At 47.0% G+C, this 22,421-nt stretch overlaps 1 protein-coding gene across 4 annotated transcripts; it reads right to left on the bottom strand.

Moving 5' to 3' along the window:
• Window positions 1–580: 580 nt before the first annotated feature.
• YTHDF2 (YTH N6-methyladenosine RNA binding protein F2) lies at window positions 581–22,206 on the bottom strand. Of its 4 annotated transcripts, none has more exons than XM_053998737.1 (6): window positions 21,946–22,206; window positions 21,549–21,573; window positions 21,160–21,239; window positions 15,668–17,233; window positions 9,392–9,456; window positions 8,448–8,924 (listed from the first exon to the last, which is right to left on the bottom strand). In XM_053998737.1, exons 1-6 carry the CDS (start codon window positions 21,970–21,972, stop codon window positions 8,633–8,635), a joined length of 2,055 nt encoding a protein of 684 aa, XP_053854712.1. In that variant the 5' UTR covers window positions 21,973–22,206; the 3' UTR covers window positions 8,448–8,632. The 4 variants fall into 4 exon arrangements, with proteins under 4 accessions (XP_053854715.1, XP_053854712.1, XP_053854714.1 ...); XM_053998739.1 differs by having other exon boundaries at window positions 8,805–8,924; window positions 9,381–9,456; window positions 21,946–22,199; XM_053998740.1 differs by lacking the exons at window positions 8,448–8,924; window positions 9,392–9,456 and adding an exon at window positions 581–1,525 and having other exon boundaries at window positions 21,946–22,193.
• Window positions 22,207–22,421: the final 215 nt, after the last annotated feature.

Raw genomic sequence — 22,421 nt, 5'->3', positions numbered from 1 at the left:
AAGGCGGCCAGTAAGGGTTTAGTCCATCATTCATGTACCCAGTTCCTTCAGCAAGTCTGTTGGCACTTGGGAGCCCTGACACTGGCCATGCCCTCAGGACACCTGACATTGTTCCACAGCAATGCTTGTCAGACTGGTCAATTGATCAGCTCCTGGAGCAACGGGCTGCTGGACAGAGGTGGAGTCCACCAAAATTGAGCAGCAGGGTCCTTGATGAGAGAAGAGGAAGTGGGAGGATTTTTTTACTATTTTCTTCACGATGAGTGTTCCTCCCAGGGAAGATGATTTGGGCTGTGAGATGTCTGCATTTCCCACACCTGGAAGGAGCTTGGATCATCCCCAACTTACCCATGACATGGGAAGGAATCCTGGGAGCAAGGCCAGGTGGGCACTGCCCCTCACATCTGGAGCCAGGTGACACTAGGGAGCCACAACAATCCCAAAGGGCTTGGAACAGCCCCAGGATTGAGCTGGGGATGCCAAGGTGAGAGCACCCTACTTCAAACTCCTTTTCAGGTACTTTTCCAATAGTTGTTATCCAAGGAGCTGACAGCACAGGGAAGGGAGCAGGAGACAACAATGATGCTCAACAGGATCTCACATTTATTACTGAGAAGTGATTAATGGTGAAAAGAAAGGCAATGCCCAGTCCTCATTCGCTTAACAAGAAACTGAAACATAGTCACTACACATTTTACAATTTTTCTTCCTTGGTTTGTTTTGGGCTTTTTATTGTCCAAAATTCATTTTCCTGTAAACAAGACAAGTTTTTACCACTGTTCTCAGCTTTCAAAAAATCAAATTCATCCAGACCTAATTTTTAAATCTATATAATGCACAAGAACAGAACATTTCTTAGGACTCCTAGTACTTGACTTTTGAGTAACAAAGGGTCAGAGAAAAATGAACCACCTTTAAGACATAACCTCGTGGACAGTTTTCTTTTCAATTCTTCTTAGGCCAAAACCCCAACTTCCTCATAGAATTCCTCCTCTTCTGGTCCGGGGAAAGAAAAAAAAAAAATAAAGTTACTCCACTCTGCATGGTGGATGTTATAATTCAATGTTCCAAGTGCAAATATCGAAACCTGGGAAGGAGGCCCATTAGGGTGGAAGGAGGAGAAACAGTGGGATTTAAAAATTAGAGAAAAAAAAAATGCATATGCCACTTAAGGACTTGAAAATCCAAAACCATAGTAAAAAGACAAAACCAAAGCGTACGCTCTGAAATCACAACCAAAGCCAAAAGAAAGGGGACAGGTTTTACCTCTACTCTACCTAGAAGGGATTTTTTTGTTGTTGTTGTTTTTGGTTTTTTTAGTCCTTGTGATATTCCAATACTTTTTTTTTTTTAATTGGAAGTTTGTAAAAGTCTTTTTGAAGTCAAAGGAATTAAGAAAAAAAAGTCCTAATTCTCTCTGGGATACTCTTGCTCCTTTTCTCTCTCTGAAAGACAGCTGGGATGCAATCTCTGCTGCAATCTGTGCCGGAGGAATGGCCTTTTACTTGACACGGCCTTGGCGTTCCTGCAAAAAAAAACAAAAAAACCAAAACAACCAAAACAAAACAAAAACAAAACAAAAAAAAAAAAAAAACCAAACAAAAAAAAAAACAGATCATATTAACTGAGAGCAGTTTTATTCACCACTGTTACACATCAGCATTCCAAGATATGGTTCTCCCATGGAGCCTGTCCCATAGCCAGCAAAGTCAGGAAAAGAGCATTGTTCTTGTCAAAAGAAGTGCTGCCACTGCATCCAGTTATTGCAGAGATGTGACATTGCTGAGGTCAAACAGCTCCTCATTCTCCTTTTTTTCTCATCTCAGTTGATTCACCACCTACAGAGCTGCATCAAGCTCTGGGGATTCCAACATCAGAAGGATGTGGAGCTGCTGGAGGAAGTCCAGAGGAGACCACAGAAACAGAAATCTGTGGGCTGGAACCCCTCTGCTCTGGAGATAGGCTGGGGGTGTTCATCCAGGGAGACCTCTGAGGCCCCTTCTGGTGCCTAATGGGGCTCCAAGAAAGCTAGAGAGGGACTTTGAACAAGAGCCTGGAGGGACAGAACAAGGAGGAATAGCTTCCCACTGCCAGAGGGCAGGGTTAAGGTGCGATCTTGGGAAGAAATTCTTCCCTGTGAGGCTGGTGAGGCTCTAGCACAGGGTGCCCAGAGAAGCTGTGGCTGCCTTATCCTTGTAAGTGTCCAAGGCCAGGTTGGACAGGGCTTGGAGCAGCCTGGTCTAGAAGAAAGTGTATCTGCATTGGAATGAGATGGTCTTTAAGGTCCCTTCCAACCCAAACCATTCCATGATTCTATGGAAAAACACCACTTGAACTCCCACGTAGGCATCAAAGTAGGCTGGAGCTCAAACCCCGGCAGCACTGACATCAGCCTTGGTCTGCAGGGACTGAAACAGTCCCAGCCCCCAGCATAAAACCTCCCTGTGATACCCCTGACACAACTTGATGGTATCTCGCTCAAAAAACAAGAACTTGACAGGAAGTTCCCACTGACTGCTGCTATCACCCCAGGTATTCCTCCAGCACTGCGGAAACACCCTGTCCAAACACCAGAACAAAGAGGCAGCACAGCACCAAATACCCCCAGACACCAAAGGCTGCCACCCCTCTCTGCTGTTCTCAGCACTCCGTACCCATCTCTTCTGACTTCTGTTTGGGTTTAACGGAGAAGCTCTCACAGAAGCAGGTCCAGGCTTCCCCAAAGGGTTATGAGGTGTTTGAAGTGTCATTCCCAGATCATAAGACACCAGCTCAGAAATGAAACCTGTCAGCGGCCAGAGGGCCCTGAGCTGATGCTTCTCCCTGGCTCTGCCTCTTCCCTGAAGACAGGCAGGTCCCTTGTAGCCTAGGCATGACATGCACTCCAGGGCTCCGGCTCCTGCAGAGTGAGTCCATCACCACCCAGCCAGTCCGAGAGGTGCCAAGTCCATCCCACTTTCACAGCAAAGCCGTACCTGCAGCAGGTACCCACAGGTACAGCAGGTTTTCCCTCTTCACTCAGAGAAGAGATGCTGTCAGGGCTCTGAACCCAGTGCTTTGGTTCAGCTCAGGATGTTTCCGTGCATGTCAGCTGCTCTGCCCGGAGTTGTATCACCTGAAATATGGGCAGCAACAGAGTCCCCTGCCTGCTTCCCATGGTCCCATGCTAACTAACGTGCTGATGGGAGGTACCTTCCCATCTTGGCAGCTCACACAACCTCTGCAACAAGCACACAGGCTGCTACAGGAAACCCCATCCTTTGCCACTGCTGAATGTAGGGAGAGCCCATCCCCAAGCAGTTTCAATCCTGGGACAACAGCATGTGCAGCCATCTATCCTTAGAAACCTTCCCAAAAAGGGAGGCCTGGCCTCCAGCTCAGAACACTACTACTGGCTTTGGCCTCTCAGCCACACACCCAAGGAGGCTTCACCTCCAATTCCTCTGCAGGACGCAGAGCAAGGCCAGCATGATCCTCTGCTGTCTTCTGGGGACAGGAATCAGATGAAGGCACACATTCTCATCAAGAACAGTTACCCAAATAAGTCAATTTAATTCCCCTTTTCCTGTAAGTCTGCCCAAGTCTGTTGCAGGTGCTTTCATTGCCAAAACACCACTACAGCACAGCAAAATCCAACTGCCAGGGTGGGAAGCGGAGCCAGGCCTGAACACAGAGCACAAGAAGCACCGCAGGGAGAGCCACAAATCCAAAGGAAGGTGCCAAGGCCTGCTCCTGGTTCAGCAGCCAGCATGTTACGATACACAGGGACAGATGGCAATGTCACGTATCCCTTTGGGAAGCAGCTGCAACTGCTTAAGCTAATGTCACCACTTCCCAAATGCAGACATGGGATAAACTGGCTGCCATGTTCAATCATGCCCTGTGCATCTCCAGGGCCAGGTCTTGGGCTGGGACAGTGGCCAAGGTTCCTGCTGCACACATCACCCTGTTAGCTGAGCAGCTGGACCCCAAGCAATCACCTGTTCTTGCTGAGAAGATGATGCTGCTCCGAAGGCCTGTGTGCAGCTAATAAGGAGCCAACCCCAGGGAAAATCCCCCCTTAAATACCAGTGTGTCAGAACGGAGGCTAGAGCAGATGTCCCCCATGTCGCCAAGCTAAGAGAGGGGATCAAAGTGAACATCTTTGCTTCAGACCTGCTGTAAACCAGGATTGGGGAAGGGGCTTTCTAAAGGTCTCCATTCCCCTTCAGTCAAGAGGCTGCCTCAAGGAACAAGACAGAGGGAAATGGAGGAAAGGTGGCTGGATATGGAAGGAGGTGGATCCCTGATCCAAAACCACAGAATCCAACTGGTTTGGATTAGAAGACAGCTGAAATCTCATCTTGCCATGGGCAGGCACACTTTCCACTAGACCAGTTTCTTCCAGGCCCTGTCTAATCTGGATGGGGCAGCCACAGTTTCTCTGGGCATCCTGTGCCAGAGGCTCACCACACTCCCAGGGAACAATCACTTCCCAATATCCCATCTGGCAGTGGGAAGCCATTCCCTGTGTCCTGTCCCTCCATTCCTTGTCCAAAGTCCCTCTTCAGCTGTCTTGGAGCCTCTTTGGGCATTAGAAGGGCCTCTGAGGTCCCTCTAGAGCCTTCTCTTCTCCAGGTGAACACCCACAGCTCTCCCAGCCTGGCTCCAGCCCTCAGAGCATCTCTGTGGCCTCCTCTGGACTTTCTCCAGCAGCTCCACATCCTTCTGATGCTGGAATCCCCAGAGCTGAATGCAGCACTACATGCAAGATGTCATCTGAGTGGAGCAGAGGGATCCAAGACATCTTGTCCTTGGGGTGTTACAGTGAGCATTCAACCACCAGCCAGATCTACCAGAACACACAGCAAGGCTCAACCACATTGCAAACATTTGTCCTTCCTGGCTCATCCTCGTCCAAATCCACAGGCTATGTAACAGTGTGTCACAGCCCACCCAGCTACGTGACAGTTCCAGAAGACAAAGTAGCATCTGCATGCACACACTGAGCTTTACTCTGGGATACAATCCCTGGAGATCAAAGGGATTCCATCAGGAAGTGTTTTATGCCCTTTGGCTGCACTTTCATTAAACTTGGGTCATATCTTATTGATCCATATGGGAGAAGCAAGAAGGACACCTGCTCAGACTCATCCGCATCCATCAAACCCCTCCAGGAACAGGAAGGGCAAGAGCAGCATGGCATGGGAATGGCTGATACGTGCCACAGCTCAAATCCTGTGCTGACACCAAGCTCACATAGGGCAAGTATGCAAACAGGAGCTCTCTCTGATCATATCACTCAAAGCGACTTCAGTCCTGTCACTACTGTCCGCAGGGGCTGCAGCCATGTCACAAGCCAGGTCCTGTTAACAGCAACTGAGCAATATGAGATCACCTTATATATTCACACTGCAGGGGAGCCAACAACAAAAGGATCAAGTGTTTGTACCTGACAAAATGACAATGAGAGACAACACTGCCCATTTGTTCAGAGGCTCTTACCTTGATTGACAACCAAGGTTCAGCATTAACACTCCCAGCAAAGGTAAGGATTTTATTGTCACACCACAGAGGGAAATAGCACACTAAGCCAAAGGAGGACCTGGAGAAGAAGCCAGGGCACAGCTCCCAGCTGCGCAGCACACAAACCCTAGTTTGTTGGGACCTGCCTGAGCTGCAGCACAGCCCAAAGCCCTTGGGCAGACCAGGCCAGGCACAGTCTCAGTTCGGCCTGAGAAAGTCCTCAAAGCAAAAGGCATCGCTCACCCAGTGCCGGCCCACAGAGGAAACAGCAGGCAATTCCTTCATTGGAGCACTGGAACTCCCAGTAACATTCCGCAAAAGGCTAAGACACCCAATCAGAAAATACTGAGCTGGACCCACAAGGATCATCAAGTCCAGCTCCTGGCCCTGCACAGGACACCGCAACAATCCCACCCTGTGTTAGAGAGCATTGTCCAAATGCTTCTGGAGCTCTGGCAGCCTTGGGGCCTGTGACCATTCCTGGAGAGCCTGTAATCAAACTCTGGCCTTGGTGTACACACACACACTCACTCACTGATCAAGCACCTCAACAGCCCCACTCAGCCTGTGGTGTTGCACTTTGCTGTTTGATGCAATCCCAGCCAAACAACCCAGCGGGATTTCCATATGCCTGTGTCTCCAAGGCAGACATCTTAGATCATTGTCTTAGAAATCAGGAGTTACTGCAGCCCGAGGCCCTTCCAGCAGGATCTGCTCAAGGAAGACACAGCACAAATGATGGATAATCCATCACTTGTATATTATGCTCCACAAGCAGTCTCAAGTCCCAGTGTTTACAAACCAAACATGACTTTTTCTGTTGACAGCATTAGAAAGCCATCAGGGTTACAAAAAAAAGCTACATCCTAGTATAGAAAAGGGGATAAAAATCAGGTAGTGATCTTGTTATAGCCTGACACCTTCATCCTACCTCCCATTCACTTAATGGGGCTCAGCACTGAGGAAGACAGGAGATAATGCAAATAAAAGTGATTCTTTGTCATAGCAGGACAGGCCTTTTGTTCTACAGATCAAAATCTAACACAGCAAACCCAAATATCCACAGAACTCTAAACAGGGCAAACTCACATCACTGAACAAGCAGGAGCCAAGAAGAAATACAAGGCCTTGGACACCTAATTTCCATGTCAGAGCAACCAGTCTGGGACAAGAAGGGCATGAAGACAGCCAAGGCTTTTCCTCTACAGGAGAGTTTACACAAGGTGGTCCGAGCTATTGGATATCCTCAGGCACACTGCTGTTCCCCAGAATCTTTCCAGGCACCTTTTAAAACTGATATAATCAATTGCAAAGAACAAACCTCCTCTTGCTTAAACATCACATTTAATTGCCTGAATAAAGCAGCCCAATTCCCATAAACATTTATAATTACTCTCACATAGGGACTCTTGTCCCACAGGGCAGGAAACAGAATGGTGAAAAGCTGAGAACATGCATGAATATTTAGAGCAAAGGAGACAGAGCAAGCTGGGAGGATTCCCAGTGGCATTCCATGGGAGGACAACTTGGCTCACAACACAGTCTGGAACGGGACTGGCTGACTTTGGAGCACAAGCAAAATAACACAAGTCCTTTCCAGTCATTAGGAAGAAAGAAAATTCTCCTGCACTTCCAACAACTAGGGAGATCTTTATTCTTCCCCATCACTACAAAGGAAATGCATTTCATTACTTTGGTTACCTTAAGCAATCACTCAGGCAAGAAGTCTTACCACAAGTGCCACAAAACTCTTCAGAAAAGGAAGGAACTCCACTTTAATGTTTCAAAATCTTCACTGCTGTAGAGTTAAAGCCTTGGCAGTACCCTCTGTCACACCATGCAGGTGTAATGCCAAGGACTGAAAACCCACAGAGCTTCAGTGGAATTTGTGGCTCCACATACTCATAAAACATCTAGAAAGGGGACTGACCAAGTTTACGGATTATATTAAGCTATTCAGAGTAATAAAAACAGCAGTTGACTAAGCAGACAACTTTGTCAGAAAAAGCTGCTGAACTTCACAGGTACACTTGTCTACCTGGTTGAGAAAAATTAAACAATGCGTGTGCAGAAAATCCCTGCCCTAATTCCAAGATTACAGGTTCCAAACTGACCATTAACCATCAGAAACACAATCTGTAACTCCAGGAAATTGCCTACTCTGAAGAAAAGTAAATATCACCCTGAACAAAACATACCACTGTGCTGTTATACAAACCCAGACAGGATTTATCCTGAGCAGAGTGTAGCTTTGCTCCTCTCCACCTCCACAGGCATGGAGCAGAACTGGAAAAGGGCCAAAGAAAAATAGGGATGAGCAAGAGACAGAAGCATTTCCATCTGCAGAGCCACTGTGCTCTAATTCTCTGGCCTGGAAGACAGATGACGGGAAAGGCAGAGTAGGCACAGAGGAAACAATGAAATAATTGCTCACCACCTTTTCTTACACAAGGAAAAGGGGGAATCACGAGGCAGACTCAAAGCAAATCAAAATGACGCATTTCCTCACACAACACATAAATTAGCTGAAGAACTGTTGATCCTGTGGATGCTCAAGGAGTTCATTGAGCTCTTGGACAGAAAAATCATTAACTGATAAAGACAAAGATACATCCTTGGGGTTATGTAAATTCCAAAGCCAACATAGTGTTCAAGGGAAAGAAAACCTTCAGAGATGAATATGTGCCTGTACTGTCCTCACAGGTGTTGGTCTCAACTGTTATTGCCAGCTGCACACAGGACTTTTTCTAAGTGGAAACAGCAGGGATACCCAAGCAACGTGTGCCGCTGTGCCCAGCGGACATGCAGCTCCTGCAGCCACGTGATGCACTTATACAGACTTTGATCTGACCCACTGCAGCTGTCCTGGTATTTGAGGCTTAAACACCACCTCCATCCCAAGTAAGACAGAAGAGACACTTCATGCTACCACCACTAAGAAAAGATGCTAAGAAAAAGACACAACAATATTCTTTATTGAGAATATTCTGTACTGTGAGAGGACAAGAGGCTATTTGCCTGCTTCTGTGAGCCAGGAAGAGCTGAATTCACAAGCTCACGTAGAAGAGACAACACTCCCTATACGTGTCCTGTCATTTTACAGCCACTTGAAAGGGAACAGCCACATTCACTGGAACAGAGTTTTGTATTTTTTTTTTTTTTTTCTCTCATATGAGTGTATCAAGAACATGGCTCTGGAATCAGCTGAACTCCAAATCAGGCTGCAACAGCCAAAAGGCTGATGACCAATATTTCTTGATTTCCTTAATTTTGAGATCATGATTTGGAATTTGGAAATTCTCTGAAGGTATTTTACAGATGGTACCACAAATAACAGAGCTGAGATGGAGAGAGCAGAGCCTTTCCTCACCGTGCATAGATACAAAGAAGGAAACTGAAGAGTGTGGTTTCCTTTCCCCCTAAGATTAGAAACAAAAGAAAAGAGTTTTAGGTAGATTTTATCTAAATCTTCCAAACTGGGATTACATTACAATAGCTCTGCAGTTAACCACACAAAAAAGCAATTCAGCATTGTTCTTTTAAGAAAAAAATAAATACTAATTATAAAGAATCAGAAATTTCCAAGTTCTTGCACAAACCCCAAGTGGTTGATTATTAACTGCTTAAACACTCTGTTATATGACTTATATGTCAATTTAAAAGGCTTATACTGGGCACTAGTCACTGGAAGGAGCTACAAAAACTCTCTATCCTAGCCATCAGTTTGGGTAATGACCATCCTTGTTTAACTTCCCTAGGAACTGCTGTGGTAGAGCAGAGTGCTGGCACTGTTCTGGCTGCCAAGCCTCCAGTGGTTTGTACCACTAAAGAACTAATTATTAACTCACAAAGCCGTAAGAGAGGACAATTACTACCAGGTACAAACCAGAACCTGCAGGAAAATGAGAGGACTAATTGTGGTGAGAGCACAAACCAAGGAGCTTCATGAATCTGAAACAGAAGAAAACAGCTTCTTTCAGGCAAAAAGCTGGTGCAGAATTACAGTTTCAATAAGAACAAGGAAGGAACACTGTGCATGGAGCTATTCTTGATGGACTGCCCACAGAATAATGCGCTTCAACTGTTTTCTTGGGATCCTAATCGGTTTTCAGCAATGTCTTGTGACCCACTGTACTTCTGCACTAGGGAAAAATCCAGGGAGCTGAACTAGACCATGCCCTGGTGGTTTCACTGAATGAAGCAGATGGCAAAGAGTTTTGCTTGGAACATAAGAACTTTTCCTGGGGAAGCAGCTGCTAATAGAATAACCTGAAACACATACCTGTCTAAGTAGCTCTTAACCTTGGTGCCAGCAAGTTATCCAGAACTCTTGGAGCAAAAAAAACACCAAAGCAACCCCTGCTGTTGACACCTTACACACTCCTTTCTACATTCCAAGCCCTCCACAGTGCTTCTAGGCAATTTGCCAGCGATACACATACAATTTATCACAGAATCACAGACTGGTTTGGGTTGGAAAGGACATGAAAGCCCACCCCATTCCACCCCCTGCCATGGACAGGAACACCTTCCACTAGACCAGGCAACTCCAAGCCCTGTCCAGCCTGGCCTTGGGCACTTCCAGGGATCCAGGCAGCCACAGCTGCTCTGGGTAACCCCTGTCAGGACCTCAACACCCTTACAGAAATTATTTTCTCCTTAATAGCTAATCTAAATCTACCCTACTTCAGTTTAAGGTCATTCCCTCATCTTAATTCATCTGCTGAAGGGAAAAAAATGTTTGTTTGTTTGTTTGTTTTTTAAATTTTGAAACATTAATTTGAAGTCATTAATATGTTCATAATCAATTCAATTAACATATTTATAAGAACAATTAATTCAGGGTATTCTGCAGCTCAGAGCTGAAATCATGCAGCCAAGATAATCTGGAGTGAGGGAACACGAAGCTTTGCCCACACCAAGAGGGCAAGAAGTAGGTTGGGAACAACTTCACAAGAATAGGGTGTGGAATAAACTCCCCATGGCTGACGCCATACCTCTAAGAGGTGTGAAACCCCATTGCAGATGGCCTGCACTCTCTGACTGGCCCAACACCAATCCCAGTCCTTGAATCCTAGAATGGCCTGGGTTGGAAAGGACCTCATAAATCTTCTAGTTCCAACCCTCTGCCATGAACAGGGGTAAAACAACTGAAAAAATTTAAACAGTGCATCTCATCAGGCCCTTAAACTAACATCAACAAGTCAACTTTAAATATTCTTTTTTAATATTAACATTACATTAAAATATTACTTTAAAGACTTCTAACACAACACTAGTAGTGAGAGACAGGACTACAAGGCAAGTGCAAGTGGTTTGCTCTTCCACTGCTCTGATTCCACTTCAGTTGCAGTGAAAAGGCTCCTGTTTTAGGGTTGAGGAAACACAGCTCCCAGTCTCACAGCAGAAAACACCCACTAGAGCATCAGACAGATCTAAGTCTTCCCTCCAGTTTTCTCCTGTCTGTAGACACAGCTAGAATACAAGCAAAAATACCTGTGAGTGTTGTTAAAGGCTGGCTTAAAATTATCGTAAGCACAAAATATTCCTTACAAACAGCCAGCGCCAAGCCACTGGAATAAGCAGGATGGTTTGTTTCCTCCATTCCTGGGCAAACATACAAACATGGACACAGTCCTACAGGATTTAAACAGCCTGGAAATAAACTGAAACCATGTGCATTGCTGAACAGCACAGCAGAAATTCTGACTTGGTGTATCAATCAATTGATTTCACTATGGTCACGATTTGGAGCAGAAAACAGCAAATAGTCCTGGGATCACCGAATGAAAGGAACTGTGTGAGTGGAAGGAGTGTTCCCTTGCTGCCACAGAGAACAGATGGCTTTGCCTTGATATGGAATATCCAGGAATTGAATCTTCAAGTCAGAAATATTGTCCTGTGGAACATGCTAAAGCCAAAGCAAATGCAGTATTCTCCAGGACAACTCTAACAGCAGGAGGTAAGAGTGCTGGTCCACCCTATAGGGAATATTCTCTTCCTCCCCTCTGAGATTACAAATTGGGAAGAAGAAAAAAAGAGCTTCGTAAAATCCATGAGAAAGCATTCATGTATTCCAGTGACTGTGAAATAGCCTGCCCATTTCAAACAGGCTCATACAACACCCCTCAGTTTTCCCTTAAATCACATGTTTTAAGGAGGCAGTGAGTGACACTTGTCAGTATTCCTTTAACCAGCAGACTCCATCAGCTGAGGCACAAAGCAGCACAATTTCAGAAATAACAGAGCCAATCTGGCCAATCCCACCTCTGTGCTTTGAGGCTGATCCTCATCATGACAAACCCCACCAAAGCCCTTCCCATTCTGCACAGCTCAGTCTGACTCAACACTTAGAAGTCCCAGCGCAAAGTGTCTCTTTTCAGCTGCAAACCTGACCACTAAGTCCTGTACTCTACACAGCACTGGTTTTCATGAGATAACCTTCCTAAAATCCCTGGAACCAGGGATAGCCAAATATCTCAAGCCTGGGCAGGCAGAAAGAATCAAAATAAACTTCCCTTGGGAGTTTTCCACTGATTGCGTTTCCACAAAACACACGCTGTCAACCTTTCACACCAAGCGATCATTATGGGAGACCTCTACACCAAGGTCACCGCAGCATTCCTAGAAATCCAAGTGCATGGCCATGGGACAGGGATTTGTGGTGTTGTTTTGGTTGTTTAAAGCAAAGATAAAATAATTCTTACAGGGAAGAAGCCAGTGACAAGCTCTACCATAAAAGCAGCTATTCTGGGTTTCAAGACTGCTCTGGGCAGGATTGCACTGCGAGTGGCTCCACCATTTTGGGTCAGGAGAATATTCAAACCTTTTAAAACACTGGATTAGTAGAGCAAAGCAACACATGGAAAAGGAATGGGGATTAGCTTTAGAGGATGGGGACAGGCAACAGGAAAGGAAAAGAAAGAGGATTATTTCAGTGTTTTCAACACTGAACTTAACTACCCACCCCTCTCCCTTCACCGGACAATGGAAACAGCATAAACACTATACATTTTTCATATAACATCTTGGACCTGCTTTAGTGGATTCTGAAAAAATGACTAACAGTGAGAAGTATATAAGAATATTCAAGAGTTTCCAGACTTTCACAAGAGATCATCCATCTGCTCAGGCAGCAAGCTGGAATCAAACTGCAAATGAGACAAAGATTTGGGCAAGTTGAAGCTGAGTGAAAAAACTGCAGCTTGGGAGAAGTTCGAAACAAGACAAATCTTGAAACATTTAAGCTTCAAGGAACACCAACTGCAGAGCATCAACATCTCACACTGTAGGAGAAATAAAAGAGCTGGGAGCAATGAAATTTCCCCAGAACAAAAAGCAGGCAGAGCAGCGTTTTAACCTTCCAGTGCTTCAGTTCTGGTTCCTCATATCTTTTTTAAATTCAGGTGATTACTTGAGATGCTTCAAGCAGACAGAGCATGGTTTGGGTTTTTTGGCACCTCTACTGCCATGGCAGGAATCACTCCAAGAAAAAAGAAAACCTTCCTTCTGCAAAAATAACTGTTCCTCAATGAAACCATGAAAGAGAAGTTACAGAAACCTTAACCACATTCCAGGCTGTGTCAGTGAGTGATTGAGGAGGTCAAACTGCTGCTGTAAGAATGACCAAGGCCCAGAGAGTCACCTCCTCTGTGCTGGATGTTACAGGGGCCCGGAGCATGAAACACAGGGTGAGTAAATAGCAAAAGAGCAAACATCGACTGTGTTTACACAACTCCCTTTTCTCCTCTGTGAATTCCAAAGACCTATGACTAAGTTCCTTTGCAGAGAAAGAGCGCTTTCCTAATCAACTGCTGCTGCATCCACTAGAACATGGTTCAGAAAGGCAGCACTGGCACTCAGACTATCGCTGCTGCTTTTGACTCTCCACACCAGCACGTCTCAAGAAGCAGGGGAGGAGACTTCAAAATGCAACTGGGAAGATGAATAAAGACAGTTTACAGCTTTAAGAAAACTGCTAAGCCTCATTTCTAGTATATTCCTGATTTTTAGACTTTACACAGCAAACATAGCAGCCTTCCAGAAGAGCCCATCGTTCTGTCTGCTTTTCCCAAAGCCTTCTCTCTTTTCCTCCTCCTTCTGCTTACCCATACCTAGTATTAACTCTTTTCAACCATCCATCCCTAACCTGTCCTTAAGGAGCATCTTCCCCCTTCCCCTGCCTTCTCCCACTATGCCAAGGTCTGACTCTCTAACAATGCTAACTGTTGCTCCCTGAAGTCAGGTCTGGAGGGTATCACAGAATCCCATAATGATTTCAGTTGGAAAGCACCTTACAAATGATCCTGCTCCACCCCTTGCCATGGGCAAGCACACCTTCCACTAGACCAGGCAGCTCCAAGCCCCATCCAACCTGGTCTTGAACACTTCCACGGATGGGGCAGCCACAGCTTCTCGGGGCCAACCTGTACCAGAGCCTACTCACCCTCACAGGGAAGATAAAGGCTGGACAACAAGTGAAACAATTCTAGGAGGTGAAATCACACAAAACAATCAGGTCCTCACAAAATACCAGTTTACACCTTCACACCTTGCCATTTATTATTCCTCCCTTACAGACTTTCTCCAAGGACTGCAAGTGACCACATTTGTGCTTAAGTGTTATAATTTATACGTTGCTCCGTGTAAAATATATTTAAGAAATTTAAAACTGCATTCACTGTCACAGTGAGCAGCTGCAGCTCCTGATTCTGTTCTTCAAGTCTTGGGTGAAAAATTCAACATTGCTCAAACTAAAGAGATCATCAGGAAACTTGGCAAACTCCCAGCCAGCTGTGCTAATGCTAATTTTTATAATTATCATTTTGATCAAACATAAGCCAGACCCACACTGAGGGGAAGGGCAGCCCCTGGTGACTTTACTACAGCTGAACCCAAGTAAGAGTCAAAGCCCACTGGTTCCTGAATTTGGGGCAGGATTTTCAATTAATGCATTGTTAAGGAGTAGATGATGACGGGAAGATTTGAGAGCAGCTGCAAGGTAAGTTGGGAGCTCAGCTCATGTACCACACTGCTGGCAGTGCCATGCAGGTGACAGCCCACCACGGCCCCAGACAGAGCAACGAGAAACACAGCGATCGTGTCCATAGGACAAGCAGTCACAGACTTCAATCGCAGTGAGGGAGATTTAGGTTGGGCATTAGACAAAGCCTCCTTACAGAAAGGATAATTAAGGAGAGGGCTAGATTGCCTGGAGAGGGACAGGAACTGTTGTTTCTGGAGGTTTTACAAGTGGAGGGAGACATTGTCATGCTCACCCCACTGTGGCCAGGGGGTGGATTAGCAGCCATTCTAAGACCCGGCTTGGGTTTCTAACAACTTCCCAACTGCCTTGCTAGTCTCCAACTTCAAACTGCTCCGATCCAAGAGCTGATAATGGTAGAGAAATGCATTTTGTTTACATCACAGCACTCGGCAAAGGCTGAGATTCAGCATAACCAACACACAGTCAATCACAGGCAGGGACTGGCCAAGGCTTCTCACCCTGCTCTGCCAAGTGCTGGCACCCATTTCATAGACTCATGGAAGAGTTTAGATTGGAAGGGGTGTTAAAGATCATCTAATTCTGACTCCCTGCCATGGGCAGGGACACCTCCTGCTAGACCAGGCAGCTCCAAGTCCCATCCAGCCTGGCCTTGGGCACTTCCAGAGATCCAGGGGCAGCCACAGCTTCTCTGGGCAACCTGTGCCAGGGCCTCACTACCCTCACAGGGAACAATCTTCTCCTACTATCCAATCGAAACCTATTCTGTCAATTTAAAACCATTCCCCCTTGTCCTGTCTCTCCAGGCCCTTGTAAGTAGTCTCACTTAATCTTTCCTGTGGGTTTCCATCAGGCACTAGAAGGCCACAATTAGGTCACTCCAAAGCCTTCTCTTCTCCTGGCTGAACAATCCCAATTCTCTCAGTCCTTCCTCACAGGAGAGGTGCTCAATCCCTCTAATCACCTTGGTGGCTTCTCTGGACATACTCCTCCCCAAAGATGGGCTACTATTTGGGTGTGGGTTCCAGGTACAAGGAGGCAGATAGCCAAAAGGCAGACTAATGCCCGTAAGTCCACACCCCAGAGTTTGTCCAGTGCAAGGCAGTGCCCACCACCTCTTGCCCCGCAGAACTCAGACAAGACACACAAACATGTTACCTTTTTAACATTTTCCTCCTCCTCTTGGCGTTTCTCATAGTGTGAGAAGTCATCAAAGATGGAGGTGGTGTGCTTGTAGGTGGCAATAATTTTCAACACCTGCTTAGCCTTTTCCAGAGGCACCTCCTGAGTGTCCCTGGAGTTGGTCACTGGTTTATTCTCGTTGTTCTCTAGGCGGATGTGTCGCAGCTGGCTGTTGGGAACGTCCTTCACAAAAATCCACCTGACATCAAAACGTCCCTTCCATTTGTCCTGGGACCACACACCTGCACAGGTGTTATAGTCCACAGCAGATTTCATTTCTGCTACGCCGCAGAAGTGACCACTACCGTTGACACTGAACAGTAAGTATACAGGGCCCTTCCCATTCATGGAGCGATAAGCTGCATCTAGTCTCTTGTTGCCATGCTCTGTACTGCACCAGATGTTGTATTTAATGGAACGGTGGATATCGTCCTCAGAGTAACTCTTAATGATGAAAACCCGCCCATGCTTTGGGTTCCAGTCAAAATCCTTGGGGTTGTAATTGTTGACAGATCTCAACTTCTCCAAGACTGGGTGTGGCTCAGAAGGAGAACCAGAACTGGCCTGAGCCTGTCCCACTCCATTACCATCCACTCCATTTTGGCCGAAGCCGTTGCCACGATTCCGAGGGGCGACCCAGCGGGTGGGCTGCGCTGGTGGCACAGGCAGTGGGGCTGGCAGTGGCAGTGCCTGCGGCTGCTGCCCACTCGGAGCCTGGGTCACCGGTGGGCTACTACTGATCTGCTGGCCCACAGGCTGCGGAGACACCTGTGGTGGCTGCTGAGCAAGATTCTGGACCAAGGCTTGTGAAGGGGCTTTTGCCACTGGCCCTTTGTTATCCCAAGTTCCAATATCCATATTATGTTTTATGGGAGGAGGTGGAAGACTTGGCCCTGCAACGCCATTCTTGGTCTTCAGCTTGGGCTGCTGCTTGGCGGGTTTGCTGGCAATGTCAGCCCAAGAGGTCGGCTTTGGTGGTGCAATCGTTGCTGGAGGCAAACTGTTTGACGTCACAATGTTACTGGTGATAGAGCCGCTCCCCACGGCTGAGCCCACGACTTTTGGGACACTGCTCACCACGTCCGTGCTGCCCAGCTTGAGGGCTGCCATGCCCTGGTCAATGGTATTCATGCCAGGAGCCTTGTTCAGGGTCTCGTTGGCAAAGGCTGACTGCCCATCAATCATGGCCCCTCCCAGTGAGCTGGGAGCATAGGCGTAGTTGCTGCTGTAGCCAGAGCTTTGAGTGGATTGTCCCTGAGAATTGTTATTCCCCCAAGCCGAAAAGTCAATTCCACTTGGAAAGAAGTTAAAGCCGTGCTGCCCAAGGAATGGAGTACTGCCAAGGGTCCCTGGCTGCCCGAACATGGCATCGGGGAGGAAGTGAGGCTCCCCGTTGCTCAGCTGTCCATATGAAGTCAGGTAGGGCATGGGGGGGTCTCCCCCTGTGGACCAGGCAGCTTCGCCTAAGGAGTAGGAGAATCCAATGGAGGGACTGAAGTAGCTTGGTAAGTAGGAATCAGACATTGCAGTGTATGCATTATTCTGAAAGAAAACCACAAAAACATAAGCACTGAATTGTTAGAAGCAGTTGAACCAATTTTAAGGGACCAGGAGTAAAAGCAGCTTAGACTTCCCATGCCCTACTCCTCCCTACTTTAGGGCTGGGCAGATAAATAGGCCCAGCCTTGAACACCTCCTTTGTCAGAAGGGCTCTAAAACCTGTTCCATTGCCAGAAAGGTTAAAGACAAAGCTTCCCATGCCAAGAGGGGAGTGTGTGGTGTTTGTGACATACACTGGACACTGAGCTTACTGCTCAGGCTATAAATCCAGTATCTTGCATCCAAGTATCATCTTCTGCTAGTAGCTACTTCCAGCAAGGGTTTTTCCTGCTTGTGTAACATACTTAACCCTTATTAGGGTGTTCCAGGGAGGACGTGGGGAAAGAATGCAGAGAGATGGGGAATAAGAAAGAAAAGGATTCAGTGGAAACACGCTGTGAAAATCACGAGTGTCCCTGATTGCTTTCCTTAAACTTACTAGCCATGAAAACAGCTTTATTCCTACAATTTAAAGTTCCATACTTCACAATATTCCAAGCAATTGCAAACAAACAGGGACTTAAAGCCTACTTCTCAAAACACGAACTCCTCCAGTGCTGTGGGCACACACTGAAAATTACCTGAAAATGGGAAATAATCAACAGAAGCCTTTTGCAGCACAGTGACAGCACCAGCACAAACAGGTTTCAAATCCAGAAGTCAAAAAAAAACCCATCTCCATGCCTTGATCTCCCTTTTAACATCCAAGTAGTCTTTAGGTTACAAAAAACAAATGCCTAATTTGACAATTAGGGAAGTCACACATCCCCAAGATTTGCTTACATGAAAAACATCTGTCATTCCCCATTCAAACCCAGGTCCCCTCTGGGGAGTGGTTACAGTCCTGCTAATGGATATCATCCTGAGTAATTTGAACCTGTGAGCAGTGGCCTCGAGCTGCCCAGCCCCTAACAAACTAGCCCAGTACAGATGAGATCAAAGGTACGTGCAGTTCCCAACTAAAAGCTTGGCTTGCAGCAGGCTCTGCTCCATTTTTCGTTGAATCACATACTCACGTGCCAAGCGCAGCTCCCAGAGGATTTTATGCCATGCTGAAACCCAGAGAGTCTCTCAAGATGGCTCTGGCACTCTCCAGAAATAGCTGATTTGCCATTCTACCTTCTACTTACAGGAAAGCAACAGGTTTGGGGCTAACCAAGCCCCAGCTTTACAGAAATTAATAGGAATTATTTAACACCATGTGTTCAGAGACTGCCTGAAAACTCAGAGATGCTCTCTTCAACCTTTGATTTCAAAAAGGTCTCCCAAAAGCAAATCAGTAAAAAAACCGCACTCTCATCCAGGGTTTTACTAACTCAGGAACTCCATCCTGCTAAACCCAGGACTCAATACGTTCAAGAGCACCAACACTGACACTAACTTGTAAGGCAAATGAAACTTAAAACTTCCTATTACTATTTTGAGCCAGCAAAGTCACTTCAAAAGTGTATCGCCTCAATGGTAAGAGTAACATTTTGTCTCCTGAACTCAGCTTTAAAGAAACAGGAACATGCTGGCCCATCCCTAAATCTGAGGCAGAGCCATTTTCTCTCCACAGGAGCACTCAAAGCACATCACTGCCAGTTTAAAAAAAAAAACTTTCTGCTTGTCACCTCAAAATCTTTTCCCACTTGTCAATTATGTTCAGCTTTGAGATATCTAACGCAAGGTGTATTAAGTTATGACCTGCAGAATACTAAGCACCTGCATACAGGTAGTAAGAAGGGAGCAGAACAGTTCAAGAGTTGAGCACAAGAAGCTCAGAGCAGATTTGGGACACAGTCACTGCTGTTCTCCACATGAACATCTCCAACACTGCTTTGTTATCAAACATGGCATCTTGCTCTGCTCCCCTGCCCTCGCACAACTGACACACTTGCTGATTACCATGCAAATAAAACTCTAGCAGCTTCTCATTCTCTCCATGACTAAGACTCTTCGCACAGTTATTTCCTCAAATTCACTGTTCCTCTTCACCTCAGACCAAGAGTCTCAGTGAGCCTTGCTGTTGAGCATTTGGTTTTTAAAGGGTTAAAAAATCATTTACTGTGTATCTGAGCTTTAAAATACACAGTAACCTCGTGGGAACTAACAAGTAAGAGTCACGCCTGAAAGAGCAGGTGGGGAATAAGGAGCAGTGAGACTTTACAACATGGTTACCTCACGGGTGCATAGAGAGCTCAAGAAGCAACTCCAAAACTCATTTAATTCAATTATTCAGAGCAGTTTCTCTTACTCCCTTTCCCATCTCCACCAAAGAGGGGTACCCTTGGATACCTATGCATTTTTGCCTCCCTCCAGACCGAGCTCTGGAGGTTTTGGGCTCTACACAGCACAACAAGGAACTGAGAGTCACTCAAAAGTTCCACTCCAAGTTAACTTGGTGGTTTCACCTTGCTCCAGCTCAGTTTCTGCCTCCTGGGGCACATTTCAACCACTTCCTTATTTTTAAAATGAATTTTCACCAGCCTGAGACACGCTGAAAGAAATTAAAGATCCAGAAATGCTTCATCAAAACATGTAAAATACTGTGTTGCTTCAAAATTATAGTAAACCTTTTTGTGTTTAGGAAACTTAAATAAAACTGCAAGTTTGTATGAAATACATCCATATTCAGAAAGAAGCTGGGAATTAGGGATGTTGATAGCTGAGACAGAAAAAATCAGCATTGAACGACAGCTACTAGGAAAGTAGCTGCTTTTATTCAAGACTTGAGAAAGCAATAATGTTCTCTCACCCTATGAAGGCTCAATTTAGGCTTGTAACTTTTCAGGGGTTTGAATGCAGTGAGTTGTCTTGATGGACAGGCTGAATTCTGAAGATTATGAACAGCTGACAGACAAAGAATACTTATCCTCAGATCTTTAGCACAAACTAGGAAAATGCTTGCTGAAATTTAACTGAGACAGTAATCTGTTCCTGTGTTCCAATAAAACATGCATCATGTTTACATGAAATAAATAATGTACTGACTAGTAAAAATATGCAAAAATACAATAAGGGGAAACCAGAACAGCTTATTTTTACTGATCACAACTGGAAAGAGAAGCCAAGAGAATACCTGACTGCTCCAGTGCTATTACAGATGTTTATCTATAAACAGTTGTACATCAGCTGAACTCCATCTGTTCTGTGTCATTCCCTGCAGCTCATTAAGGAAAACAAACAAACACCAGTTAACAGTGCTGTTACTCTAAGAGAAAGTGAAGAGGAAAAGTAGCTGCAAGTTTGACTTCCAGGATCTGGTCACAAAACTCCAAAACTCTATGGCTCAACTTGTAATTGAAGTTCTCAGAAAGTCTCAACACTTGTATCACATGTGGGCTCTGGGTTCGTTTGTTTTTTTGGTTTTGTTTTGGTTTTGTTTTTGTTTTTTTTTTTGGTGAAAAACAAGAGAAACCCCCCTGACTGGCATCATCACTTGACTTAGTGTTGAGGTAAGAAGGTTGATCTGATCCTCTAAAAGTCAGCAATAGTCTTCTGTGAAGCAACTTCACAACCCAACTCAGCACATTTCTCTAGTGTAAAGAACCAGAAACCAATGTAGGCAGAACGCTAAAACTGAAAGAGCAGAAATGGTGACTTTGAGACAGTCACGTTGAAAAAAAAGAGCTGGACACCAACTCTAGGAAGCTCTCACAGCCTCAGAAAGTTGCTAAAAACCTTCCTACCTCACCCACCACAATCTAAGGGCAGTCAATGCTTTCTACCAGCAGAAATGCAGGTATAGGATAGAACATAAGGCAGCGAGCAAACATCAAAATGCAATCAGTAGAGATGGGGAACATACAAGGAGGCCAAACTTCCCTCCCTTGGAGCAGCAGGAAACTTTGCTGCTCTTGGTGCTCCTGCCTGCAGCAAGTACTCACCGGGCGGGCCTGGGGACTCAGGTAGGGCTCAAAATCATCATCATTCAACCCATCTTTCTGGTGCACAGAGCCGTTTTGCACTGAGAAAAGATGCGTAACGTTAGAAAAACCTATGCAATAAGCTCCCATTATTATCAGCTTGAAGTATTTAAAGCCAAACCCTAGAATGTAATGAACTTTTACCAATTCTAATACACCACGCTCAGCCCACGGCACACAGACACTTTCCCACCGCACAGGCATCACCTGCAAACTATCCCTAGCCCAGCAGCCAGGCCTGGTCGCAGGGTTTATTTCCCTCCCGGCAGGTTTTAGGGAGACCCCCCGCTCTCGCGGCTGCGGGATCCTCCCGCTCCCAGCCAGGCCCGCGCGGCCCCCCGGCATCTCACCTTTGTTGCCTTGGCCCTTGGGTCTCTGGCGCGACAGCAGCGACGTGGGAAGAGAAAAAGGGAAAGCGGTGAGTCAGAGGAACAGACCCGGCTCGCATGGGGATACAGACCCGGCCCAGTGAAGGGAGGACAGAACTGGGGTGGGTAAACAGACCCGTCGCGGCGGGGGAAGCCAAGGCCCGGCAGGGATAGACCCGGCCCGGCAGGGTCGAGCCCCGAGGGGACAGGCCCGGCCCGGCCGCATCACAATGGAGCGCGGCCCTGCGACGGGAGAGGAACGAGGCCGCAGCCGCCGCCCGGCCCGGCCCGGGGCGCAACCCCTATTAGGCCCAGAGCCGCGGCCGCGCCCAGCAGGGCCGTGCCGGTATCGGCGCGGGGGGGGGGGGGGGAGTCCTACCTGCTCCAGGAGGCTGCTAGCCGACATGGCTCCGCGGCGGGGCTGCAGGCGGGGCGGGGCGGGGCGGGAGGCGGCGGCGCTTTGTCCGGGCCCGGCGGGCTCGGGGCGGCCCTGGCGGACTCGGGGCGGCCGCCGGCGGGGCGGGGGGACGCTCTATCCCACCATCTCCACCCCACCCCCCCCGGCCGCGCGTCTCTATGGCCCGGGCCCGCCGCCTCGCGCTCCCCCCGCCCGGTCACGCGGCACCGCGCGCGCCCAGGCACAATGGCGGGAAATGATGGGGGAAAAGAGGCGGGGGGTGGTGGGGTGGTTAGGGTTAGGGGCGCAGTGCATGCCGGGACGGCGGAGGACCGGAGCGGGCCGCGGAGCAGCGCCCCCATTCGGCTGGAAGTGGGAGACCTCTTAAAGGGCCAGGTGGCCTCGCTGAGGTTTTAAGGCAAAAAATGGCAAATTCGTGCCCGGCTGCGGGCTCAGCC

Source organism: Vidua macroura, chromosome 25 (genome assembly GCF_024509145.1).
Source record: "Vidua macroura isolate BioBank_ID:100142 chromosome 25, ASM2450914v1, whole genome shotgun sequence".
Taxonomy (NCBI): domain Eukaryota; kingdom Metazoa; phylum Chordata; class Aves; order Passeriformes; family Viduidae; genus Vidua; species Vidua macroura.
Note: the sequence above shows the minus strand (reverse complement) of the source record. Positions and strands in the feature narration are given on the sequence as shown.